Below are 15,865 nucleotides of genomic sequence, written 5' to 3' on the forward strand. Positions count from 1 at the left end.
GGCGGTGCTCTCTCTCCCCGACCGCGCAGGCGTAGTGGCGCGGGGCATGCCGGGCGAGGTAGTCCTTCGCGGGGCGGGCTGGGCGGCAGCATGTCGGGGCTGGAGCTGCTGTCGGGGCAGGGCTTCCGCCTGGACGGGCGCCGGGCCGGCGAGCTGCGGCAGGTGCGCGCCCGCATGGGGGTCTTCGCCCAGGCCGACGGCTCCGCCTACCTGGAGCAGGGCAACACCAAGGCGCTGGCCGTCGTCTACGGGCCCCACGAGGTGAGACCCCCCCCCCGCAGGCGGAGCACCGGGAGGGGGGAGGGAGGGAGGGCGGGGAGTCTTGGTGAGGGGCTTCGGAGTCTCCCCAACCCCCCCCCTTCTCGGCTGGGGTCTCCGGCCCGTGATGCCCCCATCCTGACCCCCCCCCGACTGGCTGTCCCTGACCCCTCCCCCCCCGGCAGATGCGCGGCTCCCGCAGCAAAGCGCCGCCGGACCAGGCGCTGGTCAACTGCCAGTTCAGCATGGCCACCTTCAGCACGGGCGACCGCAAGCGCCGGCCCCACGGAGACCGCCCCGCCGCCGAGATGAGCCTCCACCTCAAGCAGACCTTCGAGGCCGGCATCCTCACCCGCCTCTACCCCCGATCCCAGATCGACATCTACGTCCAGGTGAGCGCTGGAGGATGGCCGGGGGCCGGGCTGGCAGTGGCGGACCCCCCTGGCTCTGGAAACCCCAGACCCACCGCTGGGACTGGCTGCAGGGCTCTGTCCTGGGGGCTGGTGTGCCCCACCTCACCCCGAATGCAGGGTCTGGAGCAGCCCTTGCCAGGGGTCCTGAAGACTGACCCTGGACCCCACGGCTGGGAGGGCTGCTTCTCCCCCGCCCCCCTTGCAGGCAGCTGCCCTCTGCCACACACCGGGCTACAGTGAACTGCAGGAAAGTAGAACTGGCGAAGTGCCAGGCCTTGCTGTGCCCTGCAGCTTCCACGTAGGAATACTGCCAGCAGCCACCAACCCAGCACAGGGCTGCTCTGGGCAGTCCGAAAGCCCAGGGGCGCTGGCCGGGAGGGGGGGGGGTGTCCTTGGTCCAGCAGCCTCCACCCTCTCCCGACTGCCTCTTTTTGCAGATCCTGCAAGCCGGGCCGGTCAGGAACTACATGCCTCGTGGAACGCGAGCCACCCTGGCGTGTCATCGACGCCTCGGCGCATCCCCGGAGCGCGGATTACGCTTATGCGTTTTAAACGCTGCCTCGCCGGCTTCGCCGGAAGGTGACGCCCTTGGCTTCGACCTAAATCTGCTACGTGGAGGAAGCGTCAAGGGGGCCCCAGCTGGCCCTGGCTGCTGCCCAGGAGATCAAGACTGGTAGATGCAGCCCTGCCTGCTGGAGATGAACGCCCGGCTGCACGAAGACCACCTGGAGCGCATCCTGGAGGCCGCCAGCAAGGCCTGCAGAGACGTCTACGCCGTGCTCGACCAGGTGGTGCGGGAGCACCTGCAGGAGGTGACGGCAAGCTGCTTTCGGCAAAGTAGCTCCAGCCCCTAGGCTGCGCCGGTCCGCTCTTGCTTGCCTCCGGAGCTGGCTGGCTCTGGTCCCGCAGCCTCCTCAGGGTCCCAGAGGGGAAGGGGGGGAGCTGTGTGGGGAGGGGGGAAGCTGGGGGGACTCTTCCCTCCCTCGGCTGCTGTGCCCCTGCCGTCTGTTTGGGAAGAACCGGTGGGGTAGGGGGGGATCTGCACCTGACTGTTTGTACAAAATGCCGTCTTCTTTTTTTATTCATCATCAAAGAATAAATATTCTTCCAAAGAAAGTGTTGAGTGCGGATTAACCCGTTGTGTAGAAAAGCTGGGAGTCATCACCTAAGAGGCCTCAGATTTTTGTCAGGTTAAAGGTCAGCGGAGCCCGCTGGGCTGTGCCGTCCTTCCCTGGATTTTATTTATTTAACAGATTTAACAGCTGCTTTTCTTCCTTACGAAGCTCCAGGCAGCTTCCAGCAGAGGCAAAACACATCACGTGAAACACACAGAAAGCATAAAAACCAAGTTTTTAAATCATAATTCAGGACCGTTGCTAAACTTAGCTCAAGTGAGGCCTACATAAAATGGTCTTCAGCTGCCTCTTGAAGAGTCACAGTGAGGGGGTCCCGTGGTTGTGGGGCTGCCCCTGAAAAGGCCCTGTCTCTGTCCCCCTCAAAGGAGCTCCTCTGATGGGACAAAGCATTGGTCCCTCTGGCAGGCTCGAAAGGTCCAGGCCTGGGGTCTGCAACCCATGCGGCCTCCTCCAGATATTCATGGCCATGCTGGCAGGGGCTGATGGGAATTGTAGTCCATGAACATCTGGAGAGCCGCAGGTTGCAGACCCATGGAACAGCCCCACAGATGCCCCAGTCTCAAGTCTTGTCGGGCTGTCAAGATGAGTCCCAAAAGGTGGCGCTTCGGCTGGTTTGGGCTCTTGGGAGCTCCCTCGTCAGCTCACGAAAGGAGCGATCGCCAGCAAAGAGCAGGCAGGGTCTGGCTCCAGCCTGCCCAGAAGATCTGGGGGCCTTCAGTTTGACCGGTGAATCAGCCTGGGTTCAGTTGAAAATATCTGGGATCGGCCAGTCTGAGGCTCCTGCACAGTTTCTCAGAAATACTAAGCCCTCCTTAATTCCTTTCCCACCATTAGGTCTTCCTTCAGCTCTTTTAATTCTCATTTTTTCTGTGCTTTCTTCTCTTCTTTCTTTTCTTTCTTTGTTTTCTTTCTTCTTCTTTCTTTCTTTCTTTCTTTCTTTCTTTCTTTGCTTTCTTTTCTTTATTTATTTATTTATTTATTTATTTATTTATACTACACTTCCCTCTCCCAAAGTTAGGTCAGGAGTGAGTGTCCATCAATGATAAAACTTAATTTAAAACATCATAATATATAATTTACATAAAATAATATATGTTTAAAATACCTCAAGACTACATGATGGAAGCTTCTCTAACTCCCTCCCTCCTCCCCTTCTATATATACCCATGGGGAGGCCACAGATGTTCTTATGGCAGAGTTGACATATCATCCCCGGCCAATGGTCTAAACGCTTCTTTGGCGGAACAGGTCCGTTTTACAGTGCCCTCTTGAAACTTTGTAAGTCCCGCGAGGGTGACCCTGAGCTCACTCTGGAAGCCTTATTCCCACCAGGTAGGGGTCAGGAGCTGTAAAAGCCCTGAGGTCTCTTGTAGGAGTGCCAGCCGGATAGCCTTGGGGCCAGGGATCGCAGTAGGTCTGCCTCCCGACGAGCCGGAGGGAGGGCCTAGAAGGGGCGAGTATAGGGAGAGACGGGTCCCTCAGGATAAGCAGGGCCAAGGCCACGAATGGCTTTGAAGGTCAAGACCAAAACTTTAAACATGACCCGGTACTCAATTGACAGCCAGTGCAGTTTCTTATCTCTTTGTTTCTCTTATCTTTTATGTTTCTTATCTCTTTTTAAACTCATGGAATAATAAAAACATTATCATTGAAAAAACCCCTAAAGAGGAAATCCAACCTCTCAAGTTGGCCTTGGCAGCAGATGGGCAGTCGGAGTCACCTGCTTCCGGTGGCCTGGTCCACCCACGTTTGCACCCACGGAGGGCACCGTTCTCCTCTCCTTTGCTTAGTTCTGCATAACTAACTCTGCACTGTATTGTGGAAGGCTTTCACGGCCGGAATCACTGGGGTGCCGTGGGGTCTCTGGGCTGCATGGCCGTGTCCTGGTAGCATTTTCTCCTGGCGTTTCGCCTGCATCTGTGGGGCTGGCATCTTCAGAGGATCTGACGGCAGTCAATATACACTCCACTTGCTTTACTACCATCACTACCCCCCCCCCCCCCCATGCGACGGGAGACCCGCCCTCGACAGCGACGTCACCCGCAGGTCCCGCCCCAGAGGAGGCGCCGGGCACGAGGCGGGGCCTGAGTCTGCTGCCGCCGGGAAGGAAGGCGGGCAGGCCGGACGGGGCGAGGGGGCGGCGCTCCCGCAACCCCCGGGCCTCCCTCGCACGGACAGTGCCCCCCCCCCGCTTTCCAGAAGGCGTGGCCAGGGGCGGGCCTTCCCCGGTAGACTGCGCCTGCGAGCGGAGGCTCTTGCCTGCCGCCGCTTCCCCCCAACCTGGGGGCGGTGGGTGCCGGTTCTGTCAAGCCGCCGCTCCCGCCTGGAGGTTGGCACCCGGGGCATCCTTCCCCCAGTCCCTTCGCCCCGTCTTTCCGCAGCCCCCCTCCCCTCTTGAGCCGCCATGGGGCTGCTGTCGGACCCCTACCGCCGCCGCGCCCTCGCCCGCCTCCTGCTGCGCCTGAACACGCCGCTCTGGTAAGGGGCCGGGGGGCCGGGGGGGGGGTCCCTGGGGGCGGGGGGGCAGCTCTCCCTTCCTCCTGGGTGCCCCCCACAGCCCCCCCACCCACCCACCTCCCCTCCCTCCTGCCCCGCTGCAGCCTGGCGAGCTTCCTGGTGGGGCTGGGCTGGTTCGCGGGTCTGGCCTTCCAGCCCTTCACGCTGCGCGCCTACATGTCCGAGAACGCCATGGGCTCCACCATGGTCGAGGAGCGCTTCGCCGCCGGGGACCGCGCCCTCTCCTACGCCCGCGAGTTCGCCGCCCACAAGAGGAAGGCCCGGTGAGAGCGGGGGGGGGGGGGCGGGGGGGGCGCTTCTTCTGGGCGGGGGGGGGGGGGAGCCCAAAGGGGAAGCCGGAGCAGGTGGCTGGAAGCATCAAGAGCCATCATCTCTTAAGGCAGACCGGGAGCGGGGGGGGGGGGGCTTTGGGATCCAGGGGGGGCTCACGGAGATGGGGGGGGGGGAAGCCCGGGAATTCTTGGCTCCTGGGAGGTATCCATTCCACGGCCACTATTGCCAGGATCAGAGTCCAGTCAGGGTGACAAGAGATGAAATTATAGACCGCTTGGGGCACATGTGTCTCAATAGTTGCTGACCCTCCAGATAAAGTTAGTGGATTCACATGTTCTTTCATCACCCCTGCCAGCATCATGCTGGCAGGGGATGATGGGAACTGTAGTCCATAACATCTGGAGGGCCACGAGTCTGGACTCTGATCCTGGAATGTCTTGGGGAAATTTAAAAACAATAAGTTTGCAGGTCCGTGTGGCAGATATCCAAAATTCTTTTTTCCCCCATTATTATTATTATTATTATTATTGATACAAAACAGTTACACACAGCAAGCAAGATCAATATGCTGGATTTTGTATTACATCACACGTCCGACACTTCCTGCAAGCATTATAGGACTGTGTGATGTATCGGCGCCGAATAATGCGTGCAGAGGCGAAAGCAGGGTGGCTTCTCCTTTGCAGCTGACATATGGTGATTCTTTTGTCCGGCGCCAAATTGTTTTATGTGGTAAGTGCCGTTCAAGATCTTTTAGGCACTGCGCAGTCCAATGTGCCGATTGAATTTCACTCGTGGACCACCTTTTACTGGTTTGTGCCAGAAAGTCTCTTTGTAGTTCAATCCTCGTAAATCCTACCATGATATGGTGTAAGTTTTTTTCTCCAGTTGCTTCTCATCAGTACCTGCTGTCACCAGGAATTGCAACATCAACTATCCACACTTTCTTTTTTTCCACAATCGTGAGGTCAGGAGTATTGTGTTCCAAAACTTTGTCAGTCTGAATTCGGAAGTCCCAGAGTAGCGAATTCAGACTGACAAAGTTGAATTCGCTACTCTGGGACTTCCGAATTCAGACTGACAAAGTTTTGGAACACAATACTTTGTCAGATTATTATTATTATTATTATTATTATTATTATTATTATTATTATTATTATTATTATTATTTTATTTTACTTTAATGCAAATACAAGATAACAGAAAAAGTTATTAATGTTTACAATGCACACGTAAAGAAAAATACCTAAAAGAAACAAACAGAAAGTTACAAGACAGAATGCTGATATACGGTAGATAAAAAATTAAACAACTTCCGAATACCTCTTTTCATAAAATACAAGGAAAAGAGGAAGATGTTTTTACAGAAATTCTTTTGAAATCTCTATCACAGCTGGTTCTGAACGTATTGAAGTCATATTTTGCCAGTTATTCTGATAACCTTGTTCTAATTTATAATCAAATGTATCATAAACTTTAGCCAATTCAAGCACTTAAATTTGCTGTTCATGGACACAGGGGTCACGGAGAGGAGCAAATGCTGCCAAGGGTGAAGGGCAAAGGGGGCAGCTTCAACTGCAGAGGTGGCAAACCTCCGATGCCCAGTGCTGGGAAGGCCCCCCTGCCTGCCCTGTTACTTTGGCTGTCTCAGGGCAGACCCTCACTGGACCGATCCCGTAGGACTTTTCTTACCTTGACCACAGTTGGCTTCCCTGGGACGCAGTTGGAGAGGCCTCTTATTTTCTGGGTCAGAGGGACAACCTCAGCATAAGGTGGGGGCTTCCCTCCCCCAGTTTGAAGCTTGCCAGTAAACAATGCCAGGCACTTTCTTTCAGCGGAGCTTCGGGCACGGAAGATCTCCGTGTCCTCTGTGGGCTGTAAGTAATTTAGCAGACACGCCTTGTGCCTAAATGAGCTTGTTGGGAAAGTCAGTCTGTTTCTCCGGTCTGCTCCCAGTCTCCTGCGGGGGAGCCCTGCGGGGGCTGTGGGGTCTGGTGGGGGGCCGGTCTTGTCCACTCACCCTCCCCCTCTGTCCTCAGGGGCATGCCAGTGGCCTGGCTGGAGAAGACCATGTGGAACCTGGGCCTGGAGGTGTACAAGCAGAGCTTCTCCCGCACGCTGCCCTTCCCTGATGAGCTGCGAGAGAGATATGTACGCACCAAGCGTTGCGAGGGGCCTTGCGGTGGAGGTGGCGGGGCGGGGACAGCGAGGCTGTGCACTAAACATAAGAACAAGCCTGCTGGATCAGACCAGAGTCCATCTAGTCCAGCTCTCTGCTACTCGCAGTGGCCCACCAGGTGCCTTTGGGAGCTCACGTGCAGGAGGTGAAAGCAATGGCCTTCTGCTGCTGCTGCTGCTCCTGAGCACCTGGTCTGCTAAGGCATTTGCAACCTCAGATCAAGGAGGATCAAGATTGGTAGCCATAAATCGACTTCTCCTCCATAAATCTGTGCAAGGCCTTTTTAAAGCTATCCAGGTGAGTGGCCACCCCCACCTCCTGTGGTGGGTTCTTGCATTCAGGGGCTCTTGCATTCAGGGGCGGGGGGGGGGGGGACCTGCTTGTTGCCCACGGCTTCAGAGGAGAGAAGTGTCAGCTGCCTGCACACTGGGCCCTCCTCTTTGCAGATGGTGAAAGGGACCAATGTCTACGGGATCCTGAGGGCCCCCCGGGCGGCCAGTACGGAATCCCTGGTGCTGAGTGTCCCCTGCAGTGCGGGCCAAGAGAACAACCAGGCAGTCGGGCTGATGCTGGCTCTGGCGTCCTACTTCCGAGGTGAGCTGGAGGCGCTTTGTGGGGCCTTTCGGGGGAAGGGAGCTTTTCAGGACTGCAGCTGGGCCAGTGCTGGGGGGGACGGGGGGTGGGCTAGCTCCACATTAGCCCAGAACAGGCACTTCTGTGGGTTTCATTTTGTGTGTGTTGTAAAAGCTGGGCTTTAAATATTTGCACGCTCGTCCGGGGATTTTGGCCTTAAAAGCTCGCCGGAGTCGGTTGCTGCGATTGGTCTTGAGCGTTGCCCGCTTGGGATACGGCTCAGGCTGCCCCTCTGCCCCAGGTCAGATCTACTGGGCCAAGGACATCATCTTCCTGGTGAACGAGCATGACCTCGTCGGCATGCAGGCCTGGCTGGAGGCTTATCACGACGTCAATGTCACAGGTGAGCTCTGCCAGGCCAGGGCCTCCCTCCCGCCCGCCCTCCCCGAGGGCTCGGAGGCCCTTCTGCCCGCCCCGTGGGCTCCTGCGGCTGCCAGCCCGATTCCGACAGCCACGCGAGCACAGACTTCCCTGGGCTGCCCCGCCCCGAGTCTCCCCGCCGTCACGGCCTCCCCCGGGCATCACGGAGCTGCGTCGTCCCCTGGCCACTCCTCCCCCACAGCACACGCCCACAGGCGGCTTATCCCAACGGGGAACGGGCCCAGATGCATCATCGTCCCTTGCACGCAGGCCTTCCTCCGGTAGCCACCTGGGCCGCGCTCCCCCCTCACTGGCTGGGCGGTCTCTTCCTCCCTAGCAGTCCAGTCGTCCGGAATGCTGGGCCGGGCCGGAGCCATCCAGGCCGCCCTCTCCTTGGAGCTCAGCAGCGACGTCATCACCAGCTTCGACGTGGCCGTGGAGGGCCTGAACGGGCAGCTGCCCAACCTGGACCTGGTCAACCTCTTCTACGCCTTCTGCCAAAAGAGCAACCTGCTCTGCACCATCCAGGGCAAGGTGAGTGGGCGGGGGAGGGCCTGTCTGGTGTCCAACGCTGGCGCTTCAGGTGTTCTTGGACTACAATTCCCATAAGCCCCTGCTGGCATGGCCAATTGTAATTGCTGTCCATGACCTTCTGAATCGCCAGAGTTGGACACCCCTGACCCAGGCCAAGGGGCCTGCGCAATTCATACAGGACGGCTGCCGGGCAGAGGGTTCTTGGTCCGACTCTGCTGGGTTCTCACTGGACCCACTTAATACTCAATAATACTTTTTCGTTTTCATTACAGGTAAACCCTTCGGGAGAGTATCAGCGATGTCCGTTCATGTCGCTGAATTCATTCAGTTCATTATCACAAGGATACAGTCTCTGTTGTTGTCCTCTGTTCCTTCTGCAGTTTTTATCTGTCAGTTATTCCAAGAATATAGATATATCTCCAAAATATTGTTTTCAAAGTATAAACTTATTCATCACTTCTGTGACCAAACAATATTTGTAATCTCCCTCCGGAGTCCGCTCATGAGTAACGATGAATAAGTTTATACTTTGAGAACAATATTTCAGAGATATATCTATATTTCTGGAATAACTGACAGATAAAAACTGCAGAAGGAACAGAGGACAACAACAGAGACTGTATCCTTGTGATAATGAACTAAATGAATTCAGTGAAATGAACGGACATCGCTGATACTCTCCCGAAGGGGTTACTTGTAATGAAAACGAAAAAGTATTATTGAGTATTAATTGAGTATTGCATTTTTTGTATGTTGTATGATGAACTAGATTGTAAAAAATACACAAAATATATAGAAGCCACTGAGCAGCACACGTGCGTCACGTGTTATTTTTGGTCCAATTGTTGTAAGCCTCTTAAGGGCGCACGCTATTCATTCATAATCTCTCACTGGACCCCGCAATTCTAGCCTGCTTTTCCTCACTTGCTGTGCCCCAAATGGACTCCTTCAGTCCCTCATAGCAGCAGCAACGGTCCACTCTGCCCCCGACCTGGTTGACACCCCCCACAGACCCCCTCCCGTCCCCCTTCTCTCCCTGCAGCTGCAGCGCTCCGACTGGGACTCTGTTCCGGCGTACCTCCACTCCCTGCAGACGCTGCTGCTGATGGTGCTGAAGCAGGGGTCCGGGCGGCCGCAGGGCGACCACGGCCTCTTCCTGCGGTACCACATCGAGGCCATCACGGTGCGGGGCATCAACAGCTTCCGCCAGTACAAGTATGACATGGTCAGCGTGGGCAAGTGAGTACGGCAGCCGGTTCAGTCACGGCAGGTGGGCAGTTGCGGCCGGGGGTGGGGGTGGGTGGGGGGAGGGGGAGCAGGCCAGGGGCGGAAGAGCAGGGCTGGGTTCAGGTTCAGGAGGGCGAGAGGCCGAAGGGAGCGATGCAGACGTGGGGGAACCCTTCTGTCCTCCCCAGGACGCTGGAGGGAATGTTCCGGAAGCTGAACAACCTGCTGGAACGCCTGCACCAGTCCTACTTCTTCTACCTGCTCCCCTCGCTCTCCCGCTTCGTCTCCATCGGGGTTTACATGCCGGCCTTCGGCTTCCTCATCCTCATCCTCGTCCTAAAGGTATCCTGCTGGGGGCTGCCAGCTGTCGCTGCCTCAGGGCTGGAGGGCTCTGGGGCAAGGAGCCTTCCAGGCCAGCCCCGGGAGTGGCGGGCAGCCGTGAACAACAGGCTCCACCCGCAGCCGCCGGGGCTGTCACCTCCCAGCCCAGCTTGGCTGGCTTGTCCCAGGAAAGTGGGGGCCTCCAAGGCAGGGGCTTGCAACGGCCAGCAACAAGGGCGGGGGGAGTCCTCCACACTGGCCAGCAGGATGGGGGCCCAGAGGTCTTCTGAGCATCAGCCATGGGGGGGGCTCTGAGGGTTGCCCTCCACCAACACCAGGGGCCACAAGGCTCCAGCGAGGGCACATCGACTGTCACAGCCTCCACCCCCTCCCCCTCTGGGGTCCCCTGCTTCTTCGGATGTCGGGAGCCAAACCTGTGCCATCGACCCCTCATTCACAGGAGCACGAGGGAGGTGCTCTGCGTTTCAATCCCCAGCTGTTCTGCTTGCGGTGGGAGGGGGGGTCTCTGCCTCTGATCAGTGCAAGTGGACTCCACTACTCCCTTCCCTTGTGAGCTCTTCCGGGTAGATAGGGAGGGGCAGGATGCAGGGCCCCCTTAGCCAGAGCCACCGGAGGGGTGTCGCCGCAGCAGGCGGTATCAGACTAAGGCCTTGCCATTCCAAGCGAGCCCCATCTCCAGTCAGCTTCAACCAGGCCTCAGGGCTGTTAGATGCGCCCTCTGTGCACCCCGGCCCAGGTCTTTGAGGGGTGGGTGGGCTACAGCAGTCGATGGGGCTCCTCCCCAGGGCAGAGAGGGGAGGGTTCCGCTGGGTGGGGCTTTGGTCTGGGCTATTCAGGCTCTTTGTGGATGGGTCTGCCTTGACGATCCCCAGGCTCTGGATCTGTGGATGAAGCTGAGCGGTTGTGACGTGGAGCCTGCTGACCAGTCGTGTGATGGAGGCCCCGTGGCGGCAGAGGTGCGTGGCGTGTGGCAGGCTCCCTAGTGGGTTGCCCAGGGGCAAGGCCTGCCTCAGTCCCCAGCAGGGTCCGTGGCGGCCCTCCTGCCCTAAGTGGGGCTGTTTGCTTCTGTTAGGTCACGGCTGTTGTTCTGGGAGACCACAGGACCCATTACGGGCGGCACACAGGAAACGCATCCCTTTGACTCTGACCCCGCCCCCTTCCTTTGCACCCATTACGTTTGAAAACCCTCTTGCAATGAGACCCTCGATCTCGTGGTGGCCCCTGCTGCAGTGAAGTGGGGCTCCCCTGACTTCTTTGGGGACAGATGAGGCAGCTGCCATGGACTCTAAGGAGTCCCTTTTCTATGAACAGGAAGCGGGGGCCATTTGCACAAGGAGAGTGACACAGCCGGGGAGGGGGTGGGGGGTGTCACTTTGCCAGATGGCTCCAGGGGGCCACATGGAAGGGAAGAGCCGGCTGCTGGAGGGTCTCCTTCAGGCCAGGACGCCAGGAGTGCTTGGCGGTCTTCCTGGCCTGGAGAAGGGGTCACTGGTGATGTGTGGGTGAGGGTTGTGTGTTGTGAATGTTCTGCACGTTGCAGAGGGCTGGGCCAGCTGGCCTCGGGAGTTCCTTCCAGCCGTGTGTCTATGACTCCTTCCCCCAGCCTGCCTGTCCCGGGAACAAACCCTTTTGGGACAGAGCTGGGCCTCCCATGTGGCCACCTGGGATTTTGCCTCTGAGTCTTTGGATCCTCCTCCATGCAGGTGCCCAGACCAAGCCTGCTCGCGCTGGTGCCACCGCTGCTCATCTGCCACGCCACGGGGCTTGCCCTGTACTTCGTGCCCATCCTGGGACAGCACATGGCCACGCACCACTTCCCCGTGTCCGAGTCGGAGGCCGTGGTGCTCACCGTCATCGCCATCTACGTGGCGGGGCTGGCGCTGCCCCACAACACGCACAGGCGAGTGGGGGTTTATCCTCCCCGCCGGGGGCTGCTCTGAGTGCCTGAGGCGGGGTGGCCTCTGGGGGGGGCAGGGCCAGGCCGTGCACTGAGCCGCTCCTTTGTGCCCAGCAGGGTCCTGGCAGGCTCCGGAAGCGACCGCGGCTGGATGATGCTGAAGCTGCTCGCCCTCCTCTTGCTGGCCATGCAGCTGGGGTGCATCGCCCTCATCAACTTCTCCCTGGGCTTCCTGCTGGCCATCACCATGGTGCCCGTGGCCGCCGTTGTCCAGCCCACAGGGCCCAAGTACGTGTGGCAGCTGGTGCATCCCCGAGTCCTGGCAGCGATTGCTCCTCCCCACTCCGTGGCTGAGCAGCTGCAGCCTTGGGTGGAGACATCACGGGGACAGGGGCTGGGGCTCTGGGGTTGGAAACTGCTGTCAAGTTGTGGCAACCCCGTAAGGCAGGGGTGTCCAACTGCTGGCATGGCCAGTTGGGCTGATGGGAATTGTAGTCTGTGAACTTCTGAAGTGCCAGAGTTGGACACCCCTGCGGTAGGGTTTTGGAGGCCAGAGACGTCCAAGGGTGGCTTGCTCCTGGGTAGCAACCCTGGATCGATTCCCTTGGAAGGATCCCAGCCGAGGCAACCCTGCTTAACTGGCAGGATCTGAGAAGATCACCCTCGCCTGGGCCGTCCCAGTCAGGGCAAGAGGCACTCAGAGAGGTCTGGCCACCGCCTGCCTCTGTCCCTTGGGGGTCTCCTGGCCGAGGCAGCCCCTGCTTGATAGCTTCTGTGGTCTCCTGTGATCACAGCCACCCAGGGCAGGGCAGGAGGTCCTGGAGGCAGCTAAAATCTGCAGCTTCTGCCCAGCCGCCTCCGCCTCCTTCTGTTGGGTTCTGCCCTCGTAGAGCTGGCTCTGCCTGCCCTCTGGTGCCAGTTGGCCGCCTGAGCCAGAAGTATTTGTGTCACTGGGCACTTGGGTGCCCTTTGTGAGGAGTGAAAATCCCTGCTGTGCTGACTTCCCTGTGGGTGCCAAACCCAGAATACTCCTTTGGGCTCAGGAGCGCTTGACTGGTGGTCTTGGGGTAGCGGCCTGGTGAAAAAAATTACTTTTGTGGAACAGTTTTTGCCAAAGGAACCAGTCCGCATCTCCTGGTGGAACCCGGGTTCCTCCTATGCAGTCCTCAAAGGAAACACTGGATTTGCTTCCCCCCAAAAAATGTTCATGTTTCTCAGTTTTGTCTCTGGATCCTTCTCCGTTAAGTTGGGCGTCGTGGAGGCAAAACGGAAGTGTTCTGGGGGCTCAGCCCTTTTCTTCTGTGTCTGGGAGGGAGGCGCATGCGTGCACGTTGCAGAGACTGGCTGTTGTGTAGCCGTGGACTCTTATCTGGTGAACTGGGTTTGTTTTTCCCACTCCTCTGCGAGAAGCCTACTGGGTGACCTTGGGCTAGTCCCCCTTCTTGCTGAGCTCTCTCAGCCCCGCCTACCTCACCAGGTGTCTGTTGTGGGGAGGGAAAGCGAAGAAGTTTATAAGCCACTTTGAGACGCCACTTTGAGGAGCAGCAGTGGCGTAGGAGGTTAAGAGCTCGTGTATCTAATCTGGAGGAACCGGGTTTGATTCCCCGCTCTGCCGCCTGAGCTGTGGAGGCTTATCTGGGGAATTCAGATTAGCCTGTGCACTCCCACACACGCCAGCTGGGTGACCTTGGGCTAGTCACAGCTCTTCTGAGCTCTCTCAGCCCCACCTACCTCACAGGGTGTTTGTTGTGAGGGGGGAAGGGCAAGGAGATTGTAAGCCCTTTTGAGTCTCCCGCAGGAGAGAAAAGGGGGATATAAATCCAAACTCCTCTTCTTCCTTATGATTGAGAGAAGCAGAGTATAAATCCAAATGTTCCTCTTCCAGGTGAAGCCTGCTGGGTGACCTTGGGCTATCCCAGTTCTCTCAGAACTCTCTCAGCCCCACCGATCTCACGAGGCGTCTGTTGTGGGGAGAGGAATCATCAGCTGCTTTGAGAAAGGTGGGGAACAGACCCAAGTCCTGCCTCTTCTCATCCTCCTGCTTTCCCCCCCAGGTCCCTGCAGGCCGTGCTGCTGGTGTTGGTCACGCCGGCTGCCACGCTGCTCTTCTCCATCTTCCTGTACCACGAGCTCATTGAGTACCCCATCACGGTGCTGGAGTGCTGGCAGCGGTTCCTGCAGGCCATTGCGGAGGGGCTCCTGGACCACCACCTCTACGGCTCCATCGTCTTCCCCTTCGTGGCTTTCTTCGTCTACCCCTGCTGGCTCCTGCTGTGGAACGTGCTCTTCTGGAAGTAGCTCTGTGCTTGGGACTGGCTCTCCTCCCCCCAGGACGAACCGGGGGCAGGGCACCCTCTGCTGAAGCGGAGGCCCGTGGGCCATCGCGGAATCTGCAAGGCAACACGTCGTGGGCAGAGGGAAGCCGGCACGCCTCCTGGAGCCTCTCGGTGCTTGACCCAGAGGGTTCGGGGGCTGGGACGTCAGGGGCCAGTATCAGAAGGCGAGGCTTGACTGGTGGTTGTGGGCTTTCCGGGTTGTGTGGCCGTGGTCCGGTAGATCTTGTTCATCTGTGGCTGTGCAGGCGAAACATTGGGAACAAGATCTACCAGACCTCGGCCCCACAGCCCGGAAAGCCCACAACAACCAATTGAGTCCAGCTGTGAAAGCCTTCAACAATGGACGGCTTGGCCTTTGCAGAGGGGGCAGGACAGCCTCTGCTCCAATTGGGGGGGTAAGTGTTGTGCCCCCACCAGCCTGCAGCCCAGAGTCTTCCTCCTGAGGTGAGGGGGCTGTCCTGGTGGTCTCTGCTGGTCCCAGGTGCTATCGGGTGGGGGTGGGCTTCATCAGACCCCCAGCAGATGAGGGTATGGGATGGCTGGGTGCGGAGTAAGGGGTGGTGTGGCTTTTGATATGAAAATAAAGAGTGGTGGCTCTGAGACCAGGCGTGCCTTCAGCTGCCTTCCTTCCTGCTAAACACGATGCAGTCCTCAGGTGCTGGCATCCCCCCAAAGCAGGGTGCAAGGAGGGCTGGGCCGGGGGTCATCCCCACCAGTTCCCCAGAAATGATGCCCAGCTGGGACGCCTTTGGAGGGCAGCTGCCACATCCCGAGCCCTCGGGCCGAACCCCTCAGTGGTGGGTGTGTAACCTCTAACTGTGGGTTCTGTGGGGCAGAACTTGGAATGAGTTTGCAACAACAAATTTTAAAAAAACAGAATGGTTTACTTTCTTAACATATAACATCAACATTTAACTTCACCCTTCAAGGTCCTGTTTAGGTTGCATTTTCAAGTCCTTCTAGTTACAGTCTACTGATACTGCCAAGTCCAATTCTTCTTTGCAAGTGGGTTGGCTCCTGAAGACTCCCGGGGCTTGGTGAACAGGACTCAACATGATGAAGGTTTCCAGGAGAACTCTCACCCATCACAACCACAAAAAGAAACCCTGAAACAATAAACTCCCACATTTACAACATAGCAAAAATAAACAACTACTTTCCCAGTAGTTCCCAACAACATTGCAGTTACCTTAACAAGGTGTTCAGGGCTTATTCAAACCAGGGTCCGAGTCTGGTAGCCTCGTCTCCTCCAAACTACATGAGGTCTGCTGCAGCCTCTTGCTGCTTTGAGTCTCCACCCCTTACTGGGTCAACCCATTCTGAGCATGGGGGTTACAGGTGCTTCCAAGTAGGCAGTGGGGCGTGGGCAGAATGAGCATGTGGAGCTGGGGGGCGGCAGCGGGGGTCATTGCTGGTCTGTCTCAGCCAGGTCTGGTTCCTCAAGGTGACCAGTAGACCACGGCATGGTGATGGGATGGTAGCGGGGGCTGCCCCCCCCACCCGGAATTTTGCTGTTCCCCTGCAAATGAGCCCTGGCTGCTTCCTGCTCCTCAGGTAGAGAGATGCCCAGGCAATAAGCTTGGGGGGAGGGAGGGGAGAAATCCTGAGTGTTCATGCCCAGGCTTTGTGGCACAGGAACAGTTTTCCCAGTGGAGCCTGTACTGCTTGCCCCCCCCCCCTCCCCAGGTGAGCAGACGGAGTTGTGCAGAGCAGGTGCTTTGCTGTGCTCTAGAACCAAACCAGGGGTTACTTCCCCACAG

At 57.8% G+C, this 15,865-nt stretch overlaps 2 protein-coding genes across 5 annotated transcripts; both read left to right on the plus strand.

Annotated features, from left to right (window-relative positions):
- Positions 1–14: 14 nt before the first annotated feature.
- EXOSC4 (exosome component 4) lies at positions 15–1,787 on the plus strand. The gene is given in 5 exon segments (XM_048482678.1): positions 15–261; positions 444–650; positions 1,109–1,216; positions 1,251–1,320; positions 1,323–1,787. Coding segments are annotated over 5 exon segments (759 nt in total). The 5' UTR covers positions 15–90; the 3' UTR covers positions 1,526–1,787.
- A 2,087-nt stretch (positions 1,788–3,874) lies between these two features.
- Positions 3,875–14,707, plus strand: GPAA1 (glycosylphosphatidylinositol anchor attachment 1). 4 transcript variants are annotated; one of them, XM_048482664.1, is made up of 12 exons: positions 3,875–4,285; positions 4,408–4,587; positions 6,637–6,748; positions 7,223–7,370; positions 7,633–7,752; positions 8,107–8,303; positions 9,346–9,542; positions 9,719–9,872; positions 10,745–10,828; positions 11,576–11,772; positions 11,887–12,057; positions 13,824–14,707. In XM_048482664.1, the coding sequence occupies exons 1-12, from the start codon at positions 4,212–4,214 to the stop codon at positions 14,065–14,067; spliced, it is 1,878 nt and encodes a 625-aa protein (XP_048338621.1). In that variant the 5' UTR covers positions 3,875–4,211; the 3' UTR covers positions 14,068–14,707. The 4 variants fall into 4 exon arrangements, with proteins under 4 accessions (XP_048338621.1, XP_048338623.1, XP_048338624.1 ...); XM_048482666.1 differs by having other exon boundaries at positions 8,110–8,303; XM_048482667.1 differs by having other exon boundaries at positions 7,651–7,752.
- The last annotated feature ends 1,158 nt before the right edge of the window (positions 14,708–15,865 follow it).

Source organism: Sphaerodactylus townsendi, unplaced genomic scaffold (genome assembly GCF_021028975.2).
Source record: "Sphaerodactylus townsendi isolate TG3544 unplaced genomic scaffold, MPM_Stown_v2.3 scaffold_19, whole genome shotgun sequence".
Lineage (NCBI taxonomy): Eukaryota > Metazoa > Chordata > Lepidosauria > Squamata > Sphaerodactylidae > Sphaerodactylus > Sphaerodactylus townsendi.

Bases quoted from the DNA above. Each gene is read 5' to 3' on its own strand.
- GPAA1 (XM_048482664.1), top strand. From the start codon at position 4,212: ATGGGGCTGCTGTCGGACCCCTACCGCCGCCGCGCCCTCGCCCGCCTC. The intron at 4,286-4,407 runs GTAAGGGGCCGG...GCCCCGCTGCAG, and splicing joins CGCCTGAACACGCCGCTCTG to CCTGGCGAGCTTCCTGGTGG. The intron at 9,873-10,744 runs GTATCCTGCTGG...GACGATCCCCAG, and splicing joins TCCTCATCCTCGTCCTAAAG to GCTCTGGATCTGTGGATGAA.